Source organism: Musa acuminata, chromosome BXJ2-8 (assembly GCF_036884655.1).
Source record: "Musa acuminata AAA Group cultivar baxijiao chromosome BXJ2-8, Cavendish_Baxijiao_AAA, whole genome shotgun sequence".
Lineage (NCBI taxonomy): Eukaryota > Viridiplantae > Streptophyta > Magnoliopsida > Zingiberales > Musaceae > Musa > Musa acuminata.
Window position 1 is genome coordinate 786,302 of NC_088345.1, and position 25,301 is coordinate 811,602.

Consider the following 25,301-nt stretch of genomic DNA (forward strand, 5'->3'; position numbering starts at 1 on the left):
TGATAAGACACAGATCATAGCTATGACCTAATTAATAATATTTAATTTGTTTCTGCAAAAAGAAAAATATTAAAAACTCTTCAGATTATATATATTAAAAGAGTATTAAATCCACCTGATCATTTAATTTTTGGTGGTCAGGTGAGCTCAACAAATGGCCACCAGTTAGCCTCCTGAACCAACCATACCTACCAACCAACCATCTACTGGTCTTTGTCCTGCAACAGTAGGTCAGTCATGAGCTACCACCCCTAACCTATCGTTAACTAATGTTTTGGCCACCCTCTCTCTTGACTCCAAGCGTGATCATGGGGCCACAGGGTTAATGGCCTCTGCGAGGGCAATGGTGGGTGCAGTTCTGGATCCTCCTCAGTCCGATCACTGACTTGCACTGCATGTTAAGAGCAAAGAGGGAAGGACCAAAAGAGGTGGCATCTCTGAGTTGCGTCACCTAAACTTAGAGCCCGAGAAGGACCCCATGTCATGCGAGTCTTGATGCCCAATTAATCACCCTCCTTCCGGGTTCATCCTTGGAGTGAAGGATCAACAAAGACCCAAGTCAGTGAGTTTGGTGTGGGGGAGGAAACCAACACCCCATGTTGCACACCAGCAAGCCTTTACTGTCACCCGAACAACCACCTCATGATGCTCTCATGGTGTTTCCACCATCATTATTAGCCCTTTCTTCGACGGACCGCCGTGTTCCCGGTCGGGCCCGATGGATGCCGATGCCATGAGGAGGCGAAGTTATATTATGACCTGTTCTTAGAGTTAGCTTTGCATGGGAGCATGATACCTAATCTTCCTTTATGGTGTCCCATAATAGCATGCTGAAAGAGCTTCAGATTCAATGCTTCAGACTCGCACAGGATCCTGCACACTCCCATGATTCCTATTTCCAGATTAGAGTAAGGGAGTAGGTGTCCAAATAATGCAGCAACCAGTGACACTTTAGTTGGCTAACAGACCTTGAGTTTATTGGAAGGGATGAAGATCCTCGTGATCCAACTAAACACAAGTATAAACAAAACGATGGTTGTCATCAGAAAGTCTGCAAGCTTATTATTGCCACATAATAATGTAGTTGAATTCTGCAAATGGAAACAAATCATGTATCTTGCCCAAGTAAAAAATTGATATCTTATTCCGACTGCAAGCTGGAGACCTGCATTGCAGAAATCTTCGGATCTGTTGAAGGTTGACTTGAGATCTTATTCCACCGGCGCTTGATGTTGCCAATCCCAACTCCACAGGCCCCATGTCAAAAGTTCCACTACCTAATGTCTCAGTTGTGAGGCACTTCCGAAGGTCGAAGAGATTTCCCCGCTCTTCTTGTGAGAAGAAGAAGCCAATGGAAATCTGGGAAAAGAATATATTTTGTCCAGAATTTAGCACTTCTCTTTCAAGACATAATAGTTTTTCTGGCAAAAATGAAGAACAAGAAAATAAAAAGAAAGGAAGTGGGAAATTCTAACGATGATCGATATATAGTTTTTTTGTGTCTTCCATGTTCTTGAATCTGCTTCTAGTGTGTCTCTACTCTTTGTTTTTCTTTTCATTCTTTTTTCTTCTTCTTTTCTCGTTTCACACCTTTCGAAATGAATTTATTAACTACATATAATGGACTTTTTACTCTCACGTTGGAGCTAAATATAAATCTAAAACTCAAGCTAAGAAAAGTATATGTTTTGATGTGAATGCTTTGGCTTGTATGTTGATTACAATCGAAGTAGACTCATCTGGATTTAGTTGTAATCTATCTAAAACTGGGTTGGGTTGGGTTGGATTGTTCTTTATTCGGGTCATCGGATCAAAGTTGTGGATCCACTTCACTAGTATGCGGTCCAATTACGTGCCCGGCCCAATATTGGTTATTCGGATCGGGTTATGATCCCTTTTTGAGTCGGATCGAATAGGAGGATCATTCGTCATTGGGTCGTCGGATCAAAGTTGCGGATTTCAATCCAGTCGTCGCGGATTGGGATCTGTTATCACTTGATCCATTTATGTGCCCTGCAAAACTAGGCCCTCTAATGCCACACAAAAAGAAAAGTAATGAGATTTAATATTCTTAAAAAATAAAAATAAAAATAAAAATATATTTCGATCCTTTAAATCCAAATCATCAATGGATCGGACCGGTTGAGATCCGATGACCGATTTTTGGGGCCCACCAACCCGTCCGGTCCGGTCCAGTGCGGTCCAGATTTAATAACCAGAACAAAACCCTAAGGGTCATCGTGCTCTGGTTCTCTTAAATCCCCTGAATCCAACGCAAGCCGATGGAAGGGCTTGTCGTCGCCGAGTTCGTCATGGGAGACCGAGAGGAGGAAGTGCCAAGGGTAGCGGAGGAGCAATCGGAAGATGAGGAGGACTCGTGGTCCTCCGAGTCGGAGGTGGGAGAGGCTTTGGACTGGCTGGACCTGAGGGATGGACCCGACGGCGAAGGCGCGTCGGCCTCCTTCTCGCTCGCGTCCTCGCATCGCCCCAACGCCCACGGCGGCCTCCTCTCCCGGCCCCTCCAACCCCTTTCCAATCGCAACCAGAAATACTCCACCCACATCCGGGCTAATCCTTTAGAGGTGCCTTTCAGTCTCCCTATTTTGAGTATATTCTTTCTCTTCTGTTGATCGATTTGTTGATGGAAGCATCTCCTTCGTTGGCAGAATGGTAAAACTTTGGATTTTTATGTCGTTTGGTTGAATTTTCAGTAGAACAGTTTAATTTTTTCCCGACAAATTTGCTTTCTCCAAAGTTATGGATGTGATCGTTCGATTATGAAGAAGTCCACAGCTTGAGGTTGCTTGACCTTCAATCTGCATGTGTTGACTTTTTGAATTAGTTTATTCCCTTTTTTTGTTTATTGTACTATTTGGTCTTGTTTTTTAATTTTAATTTCTTCTGTAACGCAAAATGTTTGTTTAGGAATGGGAAGGAAGAACGGACGTGGGCATGTCAAACTCGGTGACAACTGCAATCAGGGACAGTGTTCGAGATATGGCGATAGGTAGAACAAAGAATACAGAGAAAGCTGACAGGGCTACTGTTGAGCAGGTTAGTGTTTCGTTACTTTTTTTTTTCTAGAGAAGAATGTAGTCTATATATCTAAATTTGAATTTCAACATTTCAATTTCGATGTCAACAAATTGAAGTTTTGACAATTTTTTAAGCAAATGCTTACTTATAGGAGGCAACCCTGCGTGATTTACTTTTCCAGGAAAAGAAAGTCTATGATTTGTTTAAGTTCTTCAATATTTAGGATTTTGATCATCCAGTTTTGTAAAAGTATTGTGCTTGAAGCAATGGAAGGTGTTTGCAACTGTGACCTCATGCTTTCCCTTTTTTATGTGAAATATCAGGAAAACATCATGTAACATGTTCACAACATTAGTTTAGAGAAATATAGCCGATTTTACTGCTTTTTAACTATTCAAGTGACTTGTGCTGATGGCGTCAAGACATTACTTAACTTTTGAACTAGCAAAAGGGTCCATTTCTTGGGAGTATTTTCCTTCGACTGTTGTTCACATTTGGTACTTTTCAGTTTTGTCTATGGAAGGAGAATGGTTACTGTTATCTGGTTGATGTAGAACTAAAATGGACAACATCTTGGCTTTTGGCTGGTTTTACTTCTCTTGAATATGTTGTTACTGCCATTGGATTCTTCTGGGCAAATTACCAGTTCATTTGTCATTCTGAAACCTTGTCCTGATTGGTGCGCTGGATTCTTTCACCTTCTATTGCTATTCTGCTGATACTTTGTGTGGAATATATCTTCGTGTCTCAGAACTTGCATATAATGCCCAATCAACTAACTATATCATTTCAACTTTTTAAGAGCCTTTCATTCTTCTTGATATCTGCACTTGGATTAGCTATCTCTATGTCTGTCTTGAGATAACATCTCTGATTGGCAGGCCATTGACCCTAGAACTCGCATGGTGTTGTTCAAGATGCTGAACCGTGGAGTCTTCCATGATATTAATGGCTGCATATCTACTGGAAAAGAGGTATGTCTTTAATCTTGAAACTTATAGTATTAAAATTTGATTTTTTTTGTGTTTATTTGGATAAAAAAGGAAACAGATGGACATGTAGAACTTTGGAATTGCTGCTACAAGACAGAAACCATACTTGCAAGATCAGATATGTGTCAAGTTTGGCTAGGGACAATACAACCGATATCGGCAAAATCACTCAACTTGAAACTGAAATTATAAAAAATCATAAACTGGCAAAGTAATAAAAATATCAAATATAATTTGGAAATATTAAAAATTCTTGTACCCCCATATTTCCTGACTTTTAGAGAAGACATTAGACCAAAATTTAAAAGATAAAAACTGCCTAAAAGATTATAAAAAAAGAATATATAATAAATCATTACAATCACTAATTATTTGTTCGTAAACCATTCATATTAACTGTATCAGACAAAGACATATATAAAAGATTCAAAATTTGTGCACCTATAGCTTATTATAGCAATGGACACTGCAGTTGCTTGGATGTCTCTGAATCACAATACAGATAAAGATAAAGCAAAGAAAAGAACAAAATTCTTTGAAAAGAGTGCTTGTGGAAGCTGAAATTTATCATGAAAATGTATGATATTTCATTTGTCTAGTATGGAACCTATTTCTTTAATAGGTTAAAGCTACTCTTTGTCCTGCCCTTTCCTCTTCCATTGCCATTTTCTCTTTATTTATTAGTGATGAAGAATAAGCCTCACAACGATGGTGGCAAACCACGTTTTATGGTTGCAATGAATAGAGAATGAATTAATAACATCCTCTCCTTTGTTTCACCATGATCTAGGTTTCGTTTTTGACCTTTTCCACCTTGACTCTCTCTTTCTTTTCCTTCCCTTTCACAGCTCTCCTTTTTTCTTACTTTGAGACTGTTGAATTGCTTAGAATTGGCCAAGACCAGTGTGTTTGACTGATTATAGGTGATTATGTCCGATTTCCAGCTATAAAACCAAGAATGGTTCCGTAATGAGATATTACAAATATGGATTAGGCATATCATATATGATGACTATGATAAAAACCTAGTAAAAGGATTGACAGTCTGTTTATAAATAATCTTTCTAGTTCTAGAAATCCTAGATAGCATGACTTTTTTTTTACACAGGCAAATGTTTATCATGCAACAAAAGCTGATGGTCAGGAACTGGCAGTGAAGGTGTATAAGACATCTGTTCTTGTTTTTAAGTAAGGAATATCTTAGACTGAGATCTTGTTACATTTGAGTTTTATTTTTCATAGTGCTTTTTCTTTGCGCTGAAACTTCAAGAAGGTTCGGTTTTGGTGGTCAATAATAATTTCTGATTGGTAAAAATGTTCCTTTGTATGATCATAGGTATATTCAGTAATTATTAGCTATTTTTTTAATTCCATATGAGAATGATAATTAGATTATGGTGCTCAAGCTGAAATGTTAAAATTAGGAATTTTTGAACCATTCTCTTGATCTACAGTTTGGATGCATGAGCCATGAACATACACCTTGAAACATCAAATGATTTCTTCAATTGCGTCACTCTTTAGATGACAACAGTTAATCCTTAAATGATACTTGTCTAGAGATGCAGATATTTAAATTCGACATTGAAATAGAATGGCACATGCCATAAGTGGTGTTGACACTAAGGTTTGCCATTGCGCACAAACTGGTATATATTGGTCAATATTTGTCACAAGACATGGATCGCCTTTTTTCAAGCAGTCCAAGTCCATTACAGGGTTTCCCACCTTGATAGTCCAGTGCTTTTATATTTTTTATTTAGTGCTACCTCTCTCTCTCTCTCTCCCTCCCTCTCCCCCTTTCTCTCTGCTTGCAATTTCTCTTGCCTCATGCTCACCTCTCTCGTGTTGCTTGCTGCTCCTGCCACCCACCACTGTCAGCCCACTGGATGCTCCGCCTCCTCCACCCTTTGATAATGTGGTATGTACTGGCATTATGTGTCAGAACCATATTTTTCAGGCCATGGACTGGCACAGGCTTGGTATTGATAAGATCCTAAAGTCTTATCGTTACTCTGATACCAATTGATAAGACCCTAAAGTCTTATCGTGGAAGAAATGGGAGAAAAGGGAATGATAATGATCGCTTCGAGAGGATCGACCTCCTTGATCGCTTCGAGAGGATCGGCCCTCCTTGATCACTTCGAGGGGATCGGCCTCCTAGGGTTTGTCCACAGAGTGGAATAACATTTCATTGATTGATTGATTCTCAAAAGAAAGGGTTACATCACTATTTATAGAGTTCCACCTAGAATCCAAGACTTGGACTCTTAATAATAAATAAATATTAAATAAACCTCTATCTGACTCTAACTGAACTCAAAAAACAATTGAACTAAACAGACTCAATAAACATTATTCAAAAGCTCAGAAAAAGGGTCCTAACAGTTCCTCCCTCTTCAAATCAACCTTGTCCTTAAGGCTGAGTAGCATCAATCTCGGGGAGCTTCTCTTTCAGCACTTTAGTCATAGACTATCTGCAACGCATCACAACCCGTGGATCAAGTAAGTATGGTATCCACTTTTTTATAGTGTAAGCAACAGGTCGGTCTTTCAGTGTAGTAATCGTTGCAAGAAACTTCTGGCCCTGTATAATGAATTTTATCTTTGAACCTTTGCTATCACAAGTGAAAATCCGTCCATCAACAATCTGTACTTCGAATCTGTCATAGCCTTCAATGTGGTGGGTCAATCGGTCAACAGTCTCACTGTCCATAAAATTGTTAGTGCTACCAGTATCAATCAAAACTATAATAGGCTAATGCTCTAGAGTTCCGCCAACTTCCATAGTTTGCGGGTTAGAGTAGTCGGCTAATGTATACATTGTATGTATGGTAGGTTCAACATCTTCATTAGAATTTATACCTTCATGATCGGAGTCCACATTCTTAGCTTTCGGTTCCTCTCCAATTGGTTCAATCATCAGAAGTTGCCCTTGTTTACATCGGTGCTCCATACTCCATTTTTCATCATAGTACAAACTCCTTGCTGATCTTTCCTTACTAATTTTTTTCTCGTGTAGATGTGCAAATGAGATCGCAGCTATCATAGTGCAGGGTGCAAATGAGATCGCAGCTATCATAGTGCAGGGTTGACGAGCCTTAACTTCATACCAGATCTCTGGAATAAGCCCTTCAATAAATATATCCAGAAGTTGTCGGTCCGACCAATCTCTAGCTTGATTTGATAATCTTTCAAACCTACTCTGATATTCTAACATTGTAGAAGCCTGACGAATTTTGGCGAGCTAACAATCAACATTCTCACATTTGGATGGACCAAAGCGAACAAGAAGCCCTCTTTTAAACTGCTCCCACGAAGGAACTCCGTGGAAAGTTTCATACCAATCGTACCACTAGAGTGCATCTCCCTCGAGCTGGATTGAGGCTACTTCTACCTTGGATTCTTCTGGGGTTATGTGAAAACGGAAAAAAATTTTCTGCCTTAGAGATCTAATTGGTCGGATCTCCATCTTTCCATCTCGGAAATTCCACCTTCATGTGTGAGTAATTTGTGTCACAATCTTGGGGCCCTTTTCTTGTATTTTCAGATCTGTGCAACGTATAACTTGAGCCCCAATTTTGTTGAAATTTGTTGAGGCTCTCCAGTAGGCTCTTTTTGAAATCATTAAGTGTTTCTTGCAGTTGGTTCTCAATTCTGAATTTCAATGCTTCCATTTGTGTTTTCATCGAGTTATCAGTGGCCATTGCGTAAGACTGCAAATCTGTAATCTCAACTTTTATTTTTGGTGTCGGTCAAGGGCATCAACACTATTGATGCGAAGTTGCCGAGGAGGTGGACGCCGAGGGCAGTGCTGCGGTCGCTGCGTTGGAGGAAGAGTAGCTGCCCTGTTTCTATCGCTGCGTGGGGTGAGAGCACTGGGGTTGGAAGGCGACTGCGTTGATGTGGTTGCAGTTGCTGCGACCCAAGGGGCGATCGCCGAGCAGCGGGGTTGAGGCTGTGGTGATGGCAACCTGTGGTGATGGTACAGCTGGGGCAGCGTCGCCAAGGGCTCACTGCTGCGGTGGCTGCGACGGCATGGATGGAAGGCAGTGTTGCTTTGTCTCTGTAGCACTGCGGAAGGAGGCGTTGGTGACGCTAAGGGATCGTGTCCGGTTGAGGAAACGACGATGGCTGTAACGGTCGTGGTTGCCTTGGTTTGATCACCGCGAGTAGGGATGGTCGAGCGATTGCAGCTACGACCCAAGGGAAGGCAGCAACGGTGGCGCGGTTGGGGCAGCGTCGTCGACGGTAGAAGCGACGAGGGGGCTGGTCCGCTGGCCAGGAAACAGCGACCGTGGCCCTTCTCACTCGAGCAGGGTGGAGCAGCAAGGAGGGAAGGCTACTGGTCGGGGAGCAGTGGCGACGGTGGTCGCTGCCCGGAATGCAGCGACTGTGGTGGGGCTGGCCAAAAGCAGGGGAGGCAGGGGCCTCTTTTGACCAGATGGGCTTCAAAGGGGAGAGGATGTGGTTGTGGCGGGTACGGCGCAACGAGGAGGGGAGGTTGCTGGCTGGGGAGCGGCGGCGGCGGTGGTCGAGCGGTCGAGAAGCAGCGGCGACGGTGGAGAAGGAGTCGGCAGTGTCACGGTTGGGAACAAGGACAACCGGTGAGTTGCCCTGCTTTTGTCACTACGGATGTAGAGCAAGGAGGATCAGCGGCTGGGAGGCGTGCGACGGTCGTTGCACGGTGGCTGGCAGCGGTGGTGGCTCGGTAATGAAGGAGAGGGGTGGTGTTGAAGTGGCCGAGAAGCAGCGGCGGCGGTAGAGGCAACCGGCGCCTGCAGTAGCAGAGGGACCGACGACTGCTCTGTTTCTATCGCACCACAAAAATAGCGACGTCGACATATCGCACGATCGAAGCTGCAACTAAGGGAAGGCAACGATGGCGGTGCGGCTAGGGCAGCGTCGCCGACGGTAGAAGCGGCGATGGGTGGTCCGCTGGTAGGGAAATGGCGGCCGCGGCCCTTCTCGCTCGAGCGAGATGCGGGTAGCGAGGAGGCGAGGTCGCTAGCCGGGGGGGGGTGCAGCGGCGACGGTGGTGGTCCGTCGGTCGGGAAGCAGTAGCGGCGGGTGGGCTGGCCGGAAGCAGGGGTCCGGCAGGGAAAGTAGGGGTGGCTGCGGCTTCTTCTTCTTCTTTTTGTTTTTTACAAAGATGAAGATAACTGCAGCAAGGGGGCAGCAACGGTGGTGGCGGCTATTGGCTGGGCAGTAGCGACGGCGGTGGAGAAGGGGAAACAATGGTCGCTGACCAAGATGCAGAGGTTCCTTCTCGGTTGAGAAGGATCGGCGTTCGTGGTTGCCGGCTTCACCCTTCCTCACACAAAAAATTTTATGGCAATACTGCAGTAAGAACGCCAAAGATCGCCGCTCTGATATCGAATGATAAGACCCTAAAGTCTTATCGTGGAAGAAAGGGGAGAAATGGGGATGCTCTAATACCAAATGATAAGACTCTAAAGTCTTATCGTGGAAGAAAGGGGAGAAAAGGGAATGATAATGATCGCTTCGAGGGGATCGGCCTCCTTGATCGCTTCGAGGGGATCGACCCTCCTTGATCACTTCGAGGGGATCGGCCTCCTAGGATTTGTCCATAGAGTGGAATAACATTTCATTGATTGATTGATTCTCAAAAGAAAGGATTACATCATTATTTATAGAGTTCCACCTAGAGTCCAGGACTTGGACTCTTAATAATAAATAAATATTAAATAAATCTCTATCTGACTCTAACTGAACTCAATAAACAACTGAATTAAACAGACTCAATAAACATTATTCAAAAGCTCAGAAAAAGGATCTTAATAGGTATCTGAAATGGGAAACTTTGGTTGACACATCTATCAAGGAGAAAAAAATTCTTATATCAGCAAAAAATGAAGTTGTAATGACTATATAAGTATTCATAAAGGAGTGATTTTTCTGATTCAGATGGAAGCAACCTAGTCATGGAACAAATGAGCTGCCAAATATAGACTTACATCATTTACTAGGATCCAGTAATTGCCTGATTGTTTGAATATAGGATAGTGTGTTAGTTAATGAGGTTGTTTTGATACCATTGCCACATTGTCATATAGGTGAAAATGGGAGCCATTCATGTACATAATTGTTTATGGTGTCTCTTGGATTTACCTTGTAATATTTGAAGATTCCCCTTCATGGTCATTCATGATTATATTTTCATTGTTTGGCTTCAAAATGGTTCAGTGTGCTATAACGTGCTCTGCTTTTAAATCTACGTAAACTGTAAGATGCTTATCGTGTGATGGTTGATAAGCAGTTAGGAGAAGAAATTGAATTTTTTGGTATATAGTTTCTGTTTACATTTTATATATTGCTTCTATGAATGGTTTAGAACCAAGATATAGTTTGAAGTACAGTCATCTGTGCACAAAGCCTCAAAACTATTGTAAGCACTTACTATTTGTCATATAAAAGCTCTTATTATTATTTTATAACTGCAGAGATAGGGACCGATATGTACAAGGGGACTACCGTTTCAGAAATGGTTACTGCAAGAACAACCCTAGGAAAATGGTAAAGACTTGGGCAGAAAAAGAAATGAGAAACCTCATGCGGTGAGAGCCTTCCTATTACTGTTGATATGTATTATTCTATTTAGATAAATTGTGTACTCTCTTAACCATATATATAAAAAATAAAAATTAAATTAATGATGTCAAAGTAACAAAGCAAAATCATGTGGATATTCCCTTGTTACTTTGTGTGTGGCATGCTGCATTGCGTCATATTCTAAATAAGAAAGAACAAGACAAGATGCATAACATGAAGCGGAGGAAATCTAAAGATAGCTGGGTGATATTTTTTTTGCAGAAATTCATTAATTAGATTTAGATGCTAGTTATGTAATAATTTTTTCTGGACAGGCAACTCTATAGCTGTTTTATTTATTAATGCTCCTTTGTCCTTGTAGAGTAAAAGCTGCCGGAATTCGATGCCCGACACCATTGCTCTTAAGGCTTCATGTTCTGGTCATGGAATTCATAGGTGTTTATATTTTCTTCTGATTTTTTTTCTTCTAAAGTTGCAGTTGTCAGAATGTCAAATCTCTTCTTTTATTATTATTTTAGTGCTGCTATTATGATATCCCATTTGCTTTTCATATTGATTTAATATTTTTTAGTTGGTTAACTATCGCAAACATCATGAATAATTGTAATTAATCCTAATTTGTAATGCAGGGAAAGCAGGCTGGGCTGCACCTCGCCTTAAGGATGCTGCATTGTCTGAAGATAAGTTACACGAATGCTATGTGGAGGTATCTGTCATAATTTGATGTTTCTGTATTATACTTATCAATTGCTTCACAACATAGAGCATATTATGGTCTAGCTGTTGCTACTAAATGCCACTTACAACTTTTTAAAACAAGCTAACAGTGGTTTTAGAGAAGCAACAAACTTAGTTGTTTACATGGTTCTTATATTTGATCTGCAATGTTACTTCTTAAATTCGTGGAATATAGAAGTGCTTTTGATGATTGTGCTGATCATCAAATTTAATATTTCCTAATCTAAAAGAAGCTGCAGGCTAGCAGTTGTGAAAATAATTATCACCACTCATTTTTCAGATTATTACAACAATGAGAACATTGTACCAGAAGTGTAAATTGGTACATGGAGACTTAAGTGAATACAACATACTTTATTTTGAGGTAAGTAGTTTCTGTTCCATTAAACCATTCTCATTACCGTCCTAAATTAGTAGTAAACCAAGAATATTCATATTTTCCTTCTTCTCGTTTTGTAGGGTCACTTGTACATAATTGATGTTTCCCAATCAGTAGACCTTGATCACCCCTGTGCTCTGGAATTCCTGAAAGAAGATTGTGTTCATGTTTCAGTTAGTAATATGCTTTGATGAGTTGCCAAGCCCCTTTTGTGCCTGTCTGATATTTTAGAATTGTGCTTTTATTCGTGTTGGTTGCAGGATTTTTTCAGAAAAAATGGAGTGTCCGTAATGTCTGTCAAGGAATTACTTGACTTTGTCATTGATGCATCTATTGCTGATGAAGATGTGGATGATTATCTAGAAAAGGTACTTCTATGCCCTATATAGTTAATCTTTCAAAAATTGCCGAATCAGTGCCTTATCATCATCATGTTTGTGGAATAATTTCAGATTCAGCAAATGGTTTTAGGAGGAGAGACAGTTAACCAAGACGAAATTGCACCTACTGTGTTTGTGCAGGTATCTTATCATCCTTTCTTTTTTTTTTTTCCGATGCTGGTACTTTATGAGATCATGCAAAGCATGGCATTAACCAAGCAAGTTCTTGGTACTGATATTTATAATTGCTGCTTAGATATCCCTTTGGCCTAGATTAGTCAGAGGCCCAAATAATCGAATCACCTTTGGCCTGTGGGATAACTTAATTTAGGTGCAAATATATGGCTCTTTCTATTTCAACATAATTTCAGTAGTAGGATTCATGATTGTAACTCTGCTGACTTGTCATTACTTTCTTGTGGGTCTTTATTACTCGAGATATTCGACACTAAGACTATCTTCACTTCCTGTTGCCTGTTATTCGCATGTTTCACTATTTCAAGACCGTTGACTATGTTAAAAAGTGTGAGGAGGATCTAGTTCAGATGGCTATGCTCCAACGGCCGTCGTTGGCATATCAGCTGAAAGCAGAAGAGATTTATGATCAACCTTTGCTAGGATTTGTACATACTAGAAATGAATGTAACCAACAACATCAACAAATCTCAGATAGAGCAAATGGTCCCTCAAATTTGTTAGAGGATAAGCAGACAGAACGACCTATGCAAGGCACTGTTGAAGTCGGAACTGAAGATGAATCGACGTCTGAAGAAGATACCGATGGGGATGGTTCGTCGTTTGAGAGCGAGCACGAGATGGGCCCGGAGGAGAAAAGAGCTGCTCGGAAAGAACACAAGAAGAAAGTGAAAGAAGAGAAGAGAGAACAAAGGAAGAATAAAAAGTTTTCCAAGGCTGAGAAGAAGCGGCGAAAGAAATTGGCTAAAGTCAAGTGTCGAAGGTAACTTCTAAAGACAAGTATAACAACATGCAGCGATCATTCCTCCATGATTTTTGGTAAGAGTTTGTGTTCCATGTGGTGTTATGCTGAGCTGTTTATTTTTTTTCCCTCTTTGGTAGAGCATGGTTGTATAATTCATGACTTCATTGTTTAACGGCCATACACTCCAAACGGGAGAGTAGCCTTGAAATGAACTCTGTTTTCGGTCAAAAGGTCTATTTGTATAACCCTTAAGTGTCACTCATTATGCGTTTAGTTTGACATACAAAACTCAGTTGCCTTCTCATCAACCTGAAAAATAAGAAGGGAAATACAAAACACGAAGTTTACTATCTAATTGTGTTATCTTAGAATGTAACAACACGTCTGCCGGTTGAATTGATGGCTCATATACAGTTCTGGGTCAGCAGGTTAAAGTTAGTCCACTTGAATGGTTTGCTTAGGCTTGCATAACAATGGGAACCACTTCACTCTCTTTCTTTTTTTTTTTTTTTTCTGTGCACTCATTTATTCAATTTCAAATCTTGATTTGGGAACAAGTTTAAATATCCAGACAAGTTCAATCATAATCGATGTTGGGAACTCTTTTTTTTAATTAATCTAGATTATTTTGATATTGTGTTAAATCTTATATTTTGATGATGAAATCAATTGATAAATTTATGAGACTAATATGTTTTTGAGATAAGTGATGTAGAAAAATACTTCGATACTAAAAGGTCAACTGTTAAGCAAGAGAGTCGAATGTTATGTCAAGAATTTATCATATTGAAAATTAGATGTCGACTTGAAAGATTGATCAATGTGTTAAAGATCGAAGTTCGTGCTAAAGTTTTAAGTATTGTACCAGAAGGATCATATATTATGTCGACAAATGAAATGAACGATGTGTTAGAAGATTAAACGATATACAAGAAAAGTGTGTAATATATTGAAAGTTTCAAACATACAAATGAGTGATTAATTTATCAAGGTCTTGATCGAGATCATTTTGAGCCAATTAGAATTAAGCCAAAACACATAAAACGAGCTTATTAAAAGACCAAACCAGTAACCTAAACTAAGCCTAGAACGTGATATCACCCAAGGACAAAATCCTAACCGTGTTGCTTTTTAGATCTTTTTGGGAAGACTCCGAAGGAGTGGCTTGGAAGGTGAAAGATCATGAAAAGCGCTTATGGAGGATGTCAAGAGGAACCGAGCCTTCAACATCCATCCAAAAGTGAGAGGATGAAGGTTATGGTAAATGGTAGGGCGAATGAGTAAAGGGAGAATTAATTAGGTTAAGCGTTGGACAGTTTATCAGTGTTTATCCTTAGGAAAATGCATTGTTAATGTGCCTTTCGATGTAGATTTGAAAGGCCTTTCAATGGTAAATCGAGTTTTTAATTACCATAGTTAAAAGTAATCCTACTTTTCAGTTTCAAGAGATAGAATCTTACCAAAAAACATTTATCATCTAAACTTTGATCTCATTGAGTTTTATGTCTTCCATGTTGAGATCTCAAGTTATGAGACAAATTACTTTCTAATTTTTTCTTCAAAGGCAACATTCGATTGACGAAGTAAACGCATCCACGAGAGGGGAAGTCTAGATGTAGGGTTCTCAGATGGGGCAGAGAAGGAAGAATGATATGATGATCATTTGGTAGGAACAATGAAATGCTTCGAAATCGGTTGGGAAGAAGAAGGTGAAGTAGTAGTAGGTTAGAGGTATGTCAGACAAAGTAAACTCTCTTTTTCTTTTTAATTGCTAAAGCATGAATGTATGTTATCAAAGAAACGAATAATATCAAATTTAGATAAAATTCGATCACTTAATGAATAATAGTCTTAAATTTAGACAACAAAATATCCATATTCCAAATCAACATTTATTACAATCAATTGACAACTAACATAAAACTATATCGATACGATCTTAATCAAATTTCAATGATGATGATAAACAAAAAAAATTCATATAATAAAAATTAAATATTCAAGACCTACAATTTTATTGTTGTTATTGTAATATTTTAATCGATCTTTATTCATCCGATCAATGGTTATCCAGCCAAAATGATTGGGGTACAAATTACCCTTTTTTAAGACTAAATAAGAGGAAAAAAAAAAAAAAGAGTTCCACAGAGTCAGTTGGAAACACCGCACTAACGACCAGAATATTTTGGAAGCATTTATCAACTTAGGGTAAGCAATAGTTGTTCATGGCCATTACTGTTTCACCAGCATTGTCAGTCTGCTGTATTGAGATTACTCAGAAATGCCAAACTTCGGCATATTGCAAATAGAAACCTCTCTTCATCAATATGAAAAAAACAAGACAAATGCACCTACTAAAGCAAATGATGAATTGGACTTGAGATGATTTTTGCCACAAGGGAGCAGCAAACTAGAAAGCTGCACCCATTAGTATTCTCCAACAATCACATTAACACTGCCTTCATGTTCACTTCATGATCAATTAGTATGGTAGAATCTTCCCCTTGCAGATGAATAAAAACATCCGACATCTTTACCTTGGAGGCGGGGGAGGACCATGTGATTTGGCCAATCCAACCCATACGACGATACCAACCGCAAGAATTACCCAGCCAAGTATGTCGTACTTAAGGTCACTGCTCTTCTTCTTCTTGGGCGCCTGAGATTTAACAGCAAGAATCAGAAACTGCAAGCCTTGATATCAAAGTAGGGGCTCCGTAAATGAAAGTTTAGAACAATTTGTCGAGGAACTTATTTCTGGTGTACATCATAACACAGAAACACACTCATCAACCCAAAGCAAAATTCAAACAAGGTTGTTCTTACTAAACTTTCATGAGTGTGTTGTTTGAGAGGACTAGAAAGTGGAGCTAATCTCACAAAACTTGAGCAATCCGTTTGAAAAAAAAATTAGAAGGGGATAGAAGATTCATTTATACTAACTCAATTCAACATAAAAGGACCCCTATCAACTCATTTATACTAGCAAATAGAATTTTTCTATAAAAAAAATAAAACAGAGATTATGTTGAAGTCATAACATGCTGTCCAAATCTGGTCCTGGTTAACTGAATAGAGACCGAATATGATCAAAAATTATTTCCTAATATCCTGATAAAAACAACTCTCTCTCTCTCTCTCTCTCTCTCTCTCTCTCTATATATATATATATATATATATATATATATATATATATATATATATATATATATATGACCTATAGCTAATATCATATGCCCCTAACTTCTAAATATTTGACAATATCCAATTGTTTAATTAAATATTGCCCAGTTTTCTTTATTTCTTTTATCGGCATAGAAATGGCTCTATTAATCTAATCATGATTGCAAAGACACATAACATAAGAAAGCAACATCTACTCCCCACTTTGTCATTCGATTAAGCTTCGAACTCACTCATGATACTACATTAGTTTTGACGCATGTTTTGCAGTGTTAATGTACAAAATTGACCACAAATTTGAGATCACCCTATTATTCTAACTCCCAGTTGCTGGTAACAAAAACATGAAAAAGTGCAATGTCTATAATATAATTCGCTATTGGTTATATTTGAATTTCGATATCTCCCATGAAAGCAATGTACATCATCAACCCTCCTAAGGCCTTGTGTTGGTGGGAGCCTTGGGAATTGGGCTGCCCCTGTAATCAGTTGGGTCCTACATACACATAACTTGACCTGACCCAGAATATATGCTACAGGAAATGCTTTCTTTAAACAGGATGAAAATGACGGATCTTTTAGAAAGACAGAAGAGCTTGTGCATGTATTCTAGAAGAAGAAACTGCATGTCCTTCTAGCGGATTGTATTTGGACATAAGAAACTGCATGGGCAGTCTGGGTGCATATTGGTTAAAATCAAATCTGGATGTCTGTCTTAAGCCCAAGTGAACTAGGTCCTGTATAATTTGACCCATTAAAAGAGAGAAATTTTAAAATAAAATCATGGTGAGATTTATCAAAATAAAGTCTTTCGTAAAAAATTATAGTCATGGTAATGCTTTAAACAAATCCAAATCATCAAAAATAGACAAAGGTAGTAGGATATATCAGTACTTGTTTCACCAGCAAAGGATGAACTATTACAAATTTGCACATTGAAAAGCAAGATAAATCAATTAAGAGAAATACACACATACAAGAAAGATGGCTATTAGCAGAATTTACCAGACACCAAACTGGTGTTTTTAAACAAGGGGGAATTCAGCAGCTTTAAAAAAAGAATAAATCATATCATTTGCCCACCACATCAGACCTCACGTAAAGAACTAATCAACATGTTAAAGTACTCAAATGTGCAGCATAAAAGCAAAAACATATTACTAAACATGAAAAGTGTTGAAGAAAGAAGAGAAAATATCAAGCAAAGATGATACTGCATTTATCTAACTAGCAGGCTGACATGCTAAAATGTACTACAAAAAAAATATTTTCTTCAGAGGAGCACAACAGTACCTTCACATTTGAAGCTGAGGTTGTTCCCTGTGAAGCCTGTTGACTTGCCATCTGCTTTTGGAGCTCTAGATGTAATTCAGGTGCCTGAGGAAAATGTTTAGGCTACCTTTCAGATGAAGATTGTGGGATGATACATATACTGACTAATCTAGAACATGAAATAGCATTTCCTCATACCCTATAAAGTTAGCCATACATCTCTATTCAGTTTTTATTTCTCAATAAGCATGACAAGCAATCTCCAACATGCGACAGACTGATACAATCAACAATCAGAATAAAGTATATATTAACAGCATCTCCAAATGTGGAGTTTCTAACCAATAAGAAAAACAACCACCAAAATTAACAAACTTAACAATGGGTGAAAGAGAAGAATGGAAAACATGACAAGTAAATTTATATCTAGTTCTGAACCAAAGAATTTTATTCCATTATCAGAAGACAGAAACCTACCATTGTAAAGTTCCATATATCCATAGATGTGCAAAATAATTAAAAGACAAATTCAAGGCAACTTGTTAAAGAAAATTAATGTTGGAATTATTTTAGAACTTTAGAGGGCTCTATAATACCATAAGTTGTTGCAGAGATGAAGAAAGAAGCCAAATAAAACTAATCTTGGGCTTTATTGGAGATTCTAGGGCTTTACCGAAGATATAATCCCTGCAAATAAATTTGATCATAATTGAAGATCAATACAAAGAAGAATATTTATCAATCAAGTCCCAACAAAAGGTAAGATTGTTTGTCAAAACAAATCTGAAAATGTATCTTCCCCAAAGAAGCCAAGAAAATCTGATTAGTATGTTGGATATATTTCCTTGATTATATTCTTTCCTTATCCTTCTTGTACATTGGGTATCTATAAAAAGGGGGAAGGTATTGTAACATGGAATGTAAAATACTGGCCAAATAAATGATATTCTTTGTCTTCCCGCATTACATGTGGGTGGCCTGAAGTGATATCCTAAAGCCAGAGGAGATCAAGTATTTATCCCTGATGGAGCAATGACATCATTGACATGTGTTAAAGTCCAAGTGTAAGACTTCCACCTTAGCCAGTTAATCCATAAGCCAAATGAGTGATAGTTATCTTTTGTCTCATGTAATTTTCCTTTTTCTATCCTAGAACTATAAAATCCTAGGAAAATGAATATCTGCTTTCGTCCAAGAGCTTTCCATGCATCGTCCTGCATTATATTGATATCAAAGAATGTCTTTTGAAATCCTTCCACAGCATTTTGCCACATCATGTTGGTATAAAGTTTGTAAATTATCCAAGATATACTACCATTGAAGCTGATCCACATTTCAATTACATGAACCTGAGACGTGTTCCTGCTCTATAGAAGGGTATGATGAAGGAGGTATTTTACTTTAATGTTCAAAATAATTTTATTTATTTAAGTTGCTATAGGACAACTGTCTCTGAGCTACTTGCCAGAGTTGGACTATAGAAGATGACCGGAAATACAAATCTGGTTAAAGATATCTGGCAACAACAAAAAAGAAAGTAGCTAACTAAGAATCTGATTAAACAACTAGCAGAACTCATTAAACATCGAATCCTTTTGGCTTAGTAAGCTAAACTAGATCAGCATTGCAAGTAACAGATAATAAATGATGAAAAACCTTGCCTATTATGGAATCTGCTAGGGTGAAAGTAGGTCAGATTACAACTTTACAAAATCAATTCATTCCAAGTGGAACCGGACAGGGTTAAAAAAAATGAATTTTCACCACATTTCATATTTGTACCTAATTTTGCTACCTGAAAGGCTGAAACATTTTGATATGAATATGGATTTGGGTTTGGGTTTAGTTCTACCCATTTATGCATATCAAAATTGGTCCTACCCAGTCCCCACATAGCAGAAGTCATGTGCACCAACCTACCCTTTTTATCTAGATATCTAAATGTTGAAATATAGTTCAAAGGGTTAAATAAAATCTACAGCGACCAAAGCAAAATATTCTTGTTTGATTTTTTTTTCTAAGCACAATATTCTTTCTTTTCTCTGTCTTCCTTTCGATCGTTTACAATTTTCCTTATGGTTTTTGTACCCAATAAGCATAATTCAGAGGTTTGAACTAGTATCCTACATATTGGCTGGGAGTGTATAAAATTTCTCTCTAGCACTTATGCAATAACTATCTCAAATGCAATTTAAATCCAGATCTATAATATATCTGACTCATATCCATATATGTTTTAAAAATACAAGGTCAAAACACTTATATCCATCTAGAATGGCTATTAGAATTTATGCAAGATGAAGTGGACGGACATGGTTCTTCTGATATTCGATCTGCATCCAGATTGTTTTTACCCCTAAATCCACTGGATTAAACAAAAACGAAATTCCTTGAATAATTTTCAAAACATTAATGATGAATTATTATGATTAAACAAATGATGAAGTTGCGTGGAATTTGTGTGGTAAAGATCGAAGCAGGACATCCACAAGAAACATTCTCCCATGACAGAAATTGTGTGGAAAGTTGAAGTATGTTCAATTGTAGATATCACAATGAGATACCACTTTGAATTAATTTGTGTACATGTCTATAAACAAGATTCTAAAACATGCTCTCATTCCAAGGAAACACATATTACCAAAATTTATCATGTCAAAACTGACTTGTTCCCATGAGTATTCAATCATTAATGACAAGATCCAACTACCAAAAGACATCTTATATTCAACATTGACAGTCCTGCATAATATACAGAATATTGGTCATATCCAACTGCTCGCGAAAGAAACAATAGGATCAATATTCTATCCCTGAGAGAATGGCTACTAATTATATGCCACTAAAGAAGAATTTAACAGAGAGCTTCCACAGCAATATACAGTCTTCAATATAACATATGCCCTTTCAGTTGCTTCCTCTAAATAACAAGGAATATTTGTTTACAGAAAAAAAGCAAGAACCTATAGATGCCACCGTTGTGCAATGTGAATATTAGAATCAGTGGTACAAGGATGGATAGAGAGAGAACTAATAAAATGTTATTAAAAGGAAATTAAAAAGATTTGAATGTTCGTAATTAATTAGGGATATTTCCATATTCAACTGACTTCAAGAAGTTGGAGTATTAAGGCTTGTTATTGTTGTTGTAGAAAAAGAAAAAAACAAACTATATAGTACACATTTAATGCTTAATTTCACACCTCAAACTAGTTTGTGCTATTTTAAGTAATAAATAAATAATGACCAGGTATCTCAATTGTGCAGCATTGCTGAGGCACATTAGCTCATTTCCTACACATGTTTGATTCTCTCTCTCTCTCTCTCCCTCTCTCTCTCTCTCTCTCTCTCTCTCTCTATATATATATATATATATATATATATATATAATAATAATAATAAGGTAAGATTTTACAATTCCAGCATAAGAAGGATATCTGGTTACCATCGAAACAAGAATTGTTTTTATCACTGTAACTCATACAAGAAGCCAGAACCACTGAACATAAGAGAAAAAAGAACTTCGTAGAACCAACTATCCTAACCGATGGCTGACAAGAAAAAAAAAAAAGCAAATGCTGAATAATATAAGTAAAATAATTCTGTGAACCAATTGACACAGTATTGTCTCAGTATATGCAATTGATTATATATATATATATATATATATATATATATATATATATATATACCTTGGATGACAAATCCAGCGATTTAAGATACAACTCGTTTCCAGGATCCTACAAGAATTTGAAATCTTAATGCACCAAAACAAGTAGAAATACTTGAGAGAAATGACTGGATTGGACTATTTGTTTGTGCAAGGGTTACCAACTCCAGAGCCTGTTGGAAACATTGAGTTGCCTTGTCAAAATAACCCATAGCTGTCTCGCGATCCTGTGTGAAGAATGCATGAGAAGTATGGGCGTTTCCCAAGCACCACAGAGTGTCATGCTTGCTCGGATTCACCTCTAAGGCTGCCTCCAGTTTTGATATAGCATCTGCAAAGCACTCAAATTCGTGAAGCCGAGATTTCTCTTCCCCCGAATCAAGTTCGCAGAAAGCTACTTTCTTATCGCATCTGTCAGGACGAATCTGTTCTAACATCAATATTACGAACCTTTTACCATCTTTATGGAGTCGTCACCGCTCTGAAACGAGGACAGCTCAAGAAGCGCTCCTCCCCACCTCGTGAGATTCTACGAGAACATAAACGTGATTCCATTACCAAGAACTCCGCAAGGAACAGTCAGGAACACACAAGAAATTTGGTCTCGGAAGCACCAAATAAGTCGAGATAGCAAATGACGCCATCAAAACCGATCATTCCAAGCGCCGAAAGCCCCAAACAGACGGGCAAGAAGCAACGGAAAGGAAGGAAAGGCGTCGCGACTCACATCGGCATCGAGGGGGTTACTGGAATAGGCCGCCTCCGCGGTCTTGCGGGCGTGCTCGAAGAAGAGGAGCCGATCGAAATCGTTCTGCTGCAAATCCATGGGTGGCAAACGATCGAGAGGAGCAAAGGCGGACGCGAAAGATCACCTGAGCCGCCCCCCTCGCGTGAGCGCAGCAGCTGTCAAGAGGGGATTAGGGTTTATCGAAAGAGCGGCGAGAGGTCAGAGGTTTAGCAAGTTTCCGGTTACAATTTCAGTGGGGCCGATCGTGACGCCACGATGACGGCGGCCCGCATCGGTTGGGTCGGTTTATGAACGGTTATTTTTCCAAAAAATAAAGATATTAAATTATCGATATAAATTCGAAAAGAAAGAGTTGACGACGAAATCTCGGCGGTCAAAATCATCTCCCCGATTCTATGGTGACGTCATGTACGAGCTTTACTCGCAGTGGTGTTTACATCTCTACTAATCTGTTTGAAGCGAATCACATTACATCTCTACTAATCACATTAGCTAAGACAACAATGAATATATTTAAGATTTTAAATTTTGTTTAAGATTTGTAATGGTTTTTAGCCTCCTTTAGGATAAGACACCATACATTGTACTGTTCACACATATAGAAGAACATAGATACAATAATAATAATAATAAGATCAATGCATATCCTAACATTAACATCGATCATCAAAAGGACGAGATGCAAACAGAGTCAAAGCCTCATTTCATCCGTCTTCACGTGAACTTTCTTCCAAGTTCTATGAGGCCGAAGACACTCGTTCGTACGTCAGTAGATCAAATTTGTTCTCGTTAGAGACGTCGATGACTATGAACCGATGCTGCAAAATCTCCCTTCGTAGGATGAGAAGAAACCTGAAGGAGTTGTGGGGGGGGGGGGCAAAGGGACTGCATTACAAATCGCAAGGCTTTTGAATGAGACCTGCTATGCTTCTTCTTACCCTCCTCTCAACAGCAAGATGTGCAACAAGAAAAGCATGAGAACCATCTGGATTCTCCTGCAGCCGGAGCTTCTTTTGGTGTTCCGGTCTGCAGCGGGAGCTGCTCTGCCTTGTCTGGCTGCAGTGGGTGTCCAGGTTCCCCCTTGAACGAACCACTTTTCCTTTCACCTGTCAATCTGTCTCAACATTCTTTAGTTTGATCACCCAAATCTAATTCCAATTTCACAGCTTCATGTGCAGCGTAGTGTCAAGAAGGACGAATTGAAGTGCATGAGAAGAGATCGTACATTGGAAACGCAAAGGATTCAGCTGAGCTGCGAGATAAGCTGGGGGGCAATGCTGCTTGCTCAGCTGGACGCCGCTCCTTGTGAGCATGTTCCTCGGCGTTCGCTGCCTCCGCTGCGGCCTGTAGCGCACCACTTTCCGCGTGGACCGAGTAGGATGCCATCGGACTGACGACATTCTCCTTGGAGAAGCTGGAGTTCCCTACATGGATGCTGAACAACGACTCGTTGGAGGCCACACTCCACTCCATCGGAGTCGTTGACTTGGATCTTTCGAAGATGGAGGAGGGAATTCGATTCGGGTCGGCCGGATCTGACTTCTCCATTACCTGAACCGGAGGAGACTGCCTCGGTTCGAGAATGTCGGATTGAGGTAAACTGATGTCAGTAGGATTTACAGAATCATTTGCACTTGTAGCTGCACCAGCTTGAGTTGCTTGTCCTCGAGGGATGTCTCCATGTTCAGGCAGTGGGGTTGACATGGTGAATTCAGCTTGGTCCGACCGGAAGAACTCCTCCTCCGATGATGACTCATCAGAAGAGGTGGAAGATGTTTCTTTCCTAGTGTAGGCTGCGCGTGTTAATCATCCTCGGCGACGGTGATGTCGATGTTCGGTTCCTCAGTCGAATGTTCTTTTGCTTCGCCCTCTGACCTTCTATTTCTACGGCACAGCACACTACTCTCTCTGCACAAGTTCAAATACTTGGGTCATACGTACGCTTGGCAAGACATGAAATAAGAATAAGATGAGGTCAATTAACAGATTCAATAGCAGAAATAATGTGCAATAAATAAGAAGATAAAGGTCAATTAACAGATTCAATTGCGGAAATAATGTGCCATAAATCTCCAATGTGTTAGTTCCAATGCCATTAAGAATCATATCGTGCTTGACTAATATAAATACAGTATGTTTAGAACATACGTTGACAACACCAAAAAGAGTTGGTGAATGAGCAAAGGAGATTTATTTGTCTTCGACATAATCTTGGAGTGCAAAAGGGATAAATCGAAAACAATGGGCTTCTTCAATCCTCAAATCATTATCATGAAATATTGCTCAAGAACAATCCTGAAATAATTGATTGGAGAATCCAAGACTTGAGGATCCACAACAATCTTAGAATCGATCTCTGTCGAATTAGCTGCTCAGGAAACAACAACAACAACATCTCTATCGACCCTCATCGCCTTTCAAACAAATCGTTAGGAAACATAAGCATGCAAACGCAAGTTTCTCCATCATGCAAAATAAGATCAGATATAATCAAAGGTGCTGCGAATCCATGAAGAAGAGAGAGAAAGAGAGAAAGAGAGAGAGAGAGAGAGAGAGGGAGAGGTAAACTGCCATTGTACGAACCTTCAGATTTAGGATCAGAATCAGGAGTTGGACGGTAAAAATCACAGCTTTTTCGCTACTTCTCATTCTTCGTTCGACGACAGGGAACGAAATGGGAGAGGGGGGAGCGATAGAGGGGAGGGGGAGGCCGAGCGATGCTTCCGGTTCTGCTCATGGGGATCGGATCCAAGATCACTCTGTAGATACATATCTTACAAAATAGTTGGTTGATCTGATCTCATGCTCGTCTGTCCATCTCCAACCGTCGGCTGCGGTAGCGGGTCGCCCGTAGGCGACCGTCGTGTAGCAGATCCGCTGCGGGGCCCACGTCAGCGGGAGACCCGTGGGACCCGGACCTCCACTAGAGAATTTTAAAGGTCGCAATAAACCACACGATGAGAATATATATATATATATATATATATATATATATATATATATATTCCTTATTTGATCAAATAAAATCAATTTTATTTGATTTATGAAAAATTTCACTAGTTTCATATCTAACACATTCCTGATCCAATAATAATGAACATCAATATGTTTGATTTGAGCATAATATATGGAATTCTTACTAAGATCAAAAATATATCGCAATGGATGATAATATCTCTCTCTTGCTTCAACTCTAACCTGAAATGACTCTTGAGTGATGTTTCAATCATTAACATAATCTGTCTTGCAGTATGTTTTGATTCAGAATCAAGAGTTGGTTGTTCTTGAAATTTAGATTTATGATCCGGACTGACAATGATACAATTTTGATGTTCTCCATGAACACTATAATCACATGTAGTCGAGCGATTTTCGTATATAATTTCTTCA

General features: G+C 39.1%; 3 protein-coding genes across 4 annotated transcripts; 1 reads left to right on the forward strand and 2 right to left on the reverse strand.

Annotated features, from left to right (window-relative positions):
- The first annotated feature begins 2,246 nt into the window (after nucleotides 1–2,246).
- LOC135618510 (uncharacterized) lies at nucleotides 2,247–13,393 on the forward strand. The gene is made up of 12 exons (XM_065119404.1): nucleotides 2,247–2,582; nucleotides 2,926–3,054; nucleotides 3,918–4,010; nucleotides 5,137–5,216; nucleotides 10,493–10,606; nucleotides 10,963–11,036; nucleotides 11,231–11,307; nucleotides 11,620–11,703; nucleotides 11,799–11,891; nucleotides 11,979–12,086; nucleotides 12,171–12,239; nucleotides 12,602–13,393. The coding sequence occupies exons 1-12, from the start codon at nucleotides 2,283–2,285 to the stop codon at nucleotides 13,058–13,060; spliced, it is 1,680 nt and encodes a 559-aa protein (XP_064975476.1). The 5' UTR covers nucleotides 2,247–2,282; the 3' UTR covers nucleotides 13,061–13,393.
- Nucleotides 13,394–15,207: 1,814 nt separating this feature from the next.
- Nucleotides 15,208–22,110, reverse strand: LOC135618511 (mitochondrial import receptor subunit TOM20-like). 2 transcript variants are annotated; one of them, XM_065119405.1, is made up of 6 exons: nucleotides 21,891–22,108; nucleotides 21,614–21,692; nucleotides 21,325–21,494; nucleotides 21,186–21,233; nucleotides 17,515–17,598; nucleotides 15,208–15,697 (listed from the first exon to the last, which is right to left on the reverse strand). In XM_065119405.1, the coding sequence occupies exons 1-6, from the start codon at nucleotides 21,987–21,989 to the stop codon at nucleotides 15,572–15,574; spliced, it is 606 nt and encodes a 201-aa protein (XP_064975477.1). In that variant the 5' UTR covers nucleotides 21,990–22,108; the 3' UTR covers nucleotides 15,208–15,571. The 2 variants fall into 2 exon arrangements, with proteins under 2 accessions (XP_064975477.1, XP_064975478.1); XM_065119406.1 differs by lacking the exon at nucleotides 21,186–21,233 and having other exon boundaries at nucleotides 21,891–22,110.
- A 746-nt stretch (nucleotides 22,111–22,856) lies between these two features.
- On the reverse strand, nucleotides 22,857–23,615 carry LOC135619360 (uncharacterized). Its single transcript, XM_065121290.1, has 2 exons — nucleotides 23,137–23,615; nucleotides 22,857–23,025 (listed from the first exon to the last, which is right to left on the reverse strand). Exons 1-2 carry the CDS (start codon nucleotides 23,613–23,615, stop codon nucleotides 22,857–22,859), a joined length of 648 nt encoding a protein of 215 aa, XP_064977362.1.
- Between the last annotated feature and the right edge of the window lie 1,686 nt (nucleotides 23,616–25,301).

What these genes read in the sequence shown, in the direction of transcription:
- LOC135619360 (XM_065121290.1), bottom strand. Translation starts at nt 23,615, where the DNA reads ATGTCAACCCCACTGCCTGAACATGGAGACATCCCTCGAGGACAAGCA. An exon ending in GAATCCTTTGCGTTTCCAAT is followed by an intron (nt 23,026 to 23,136) that starts GTACGATCTCTT and finishes ATGTTGAGACAG; the next exon opens with ATTGACAGGTGAAAGGAAAA.
- LOC135618511 (XM_065119405.1), bottom strand. Translation starts at nt 21,989, where the DNA reads ATGGATTTGCAGCAGAACGATTTCGATCGGCTCCTCTTCTTCGAGCAC. An exon ending in CTCCATAAAGATGGTAAAAG is followed by an intron (nt 21,495 to 21,613) that starts GTTCGTAATATT and finishes AGTGCTTTGCAG; the next exon opens with ATGCTATATCAAAACTGGAG. An exon ending in CGCTGGATTTGTCATCCAAG is followed by an intron (nt 17,599 to 21,185) that starts GTATATATATAT and finishes CATTTTCCTCAG; the next exon opens with GCACCTGAATTACATCTAGA.
- LOC135618510 (XM_065119404.1), top strand. Translation starts at nt 2,283, where the DNA reads ATGGAAGGGCTTGTCGTCGCCGAGTTCGTCATGGGAGACCGAGAGGAG. An exon ending in GCATATCTACTGGAAAAGAG is followed by an intron (nt 4,011 to 5,136) that starts GTATGTCTTTAA and finishes TTTTTTACACAG; the next exon opens with GCAAATGTTTATCATGCAAC. An exon ending in TCTGGTCATGGAATTCATAG is followed by an intron (nt 11,037 to 11,230) that starts GTGTTTATATTT and finishes TTTGTAATGCAG; the next exon opens with GGAAAGCAGGCTGGGCTGCA.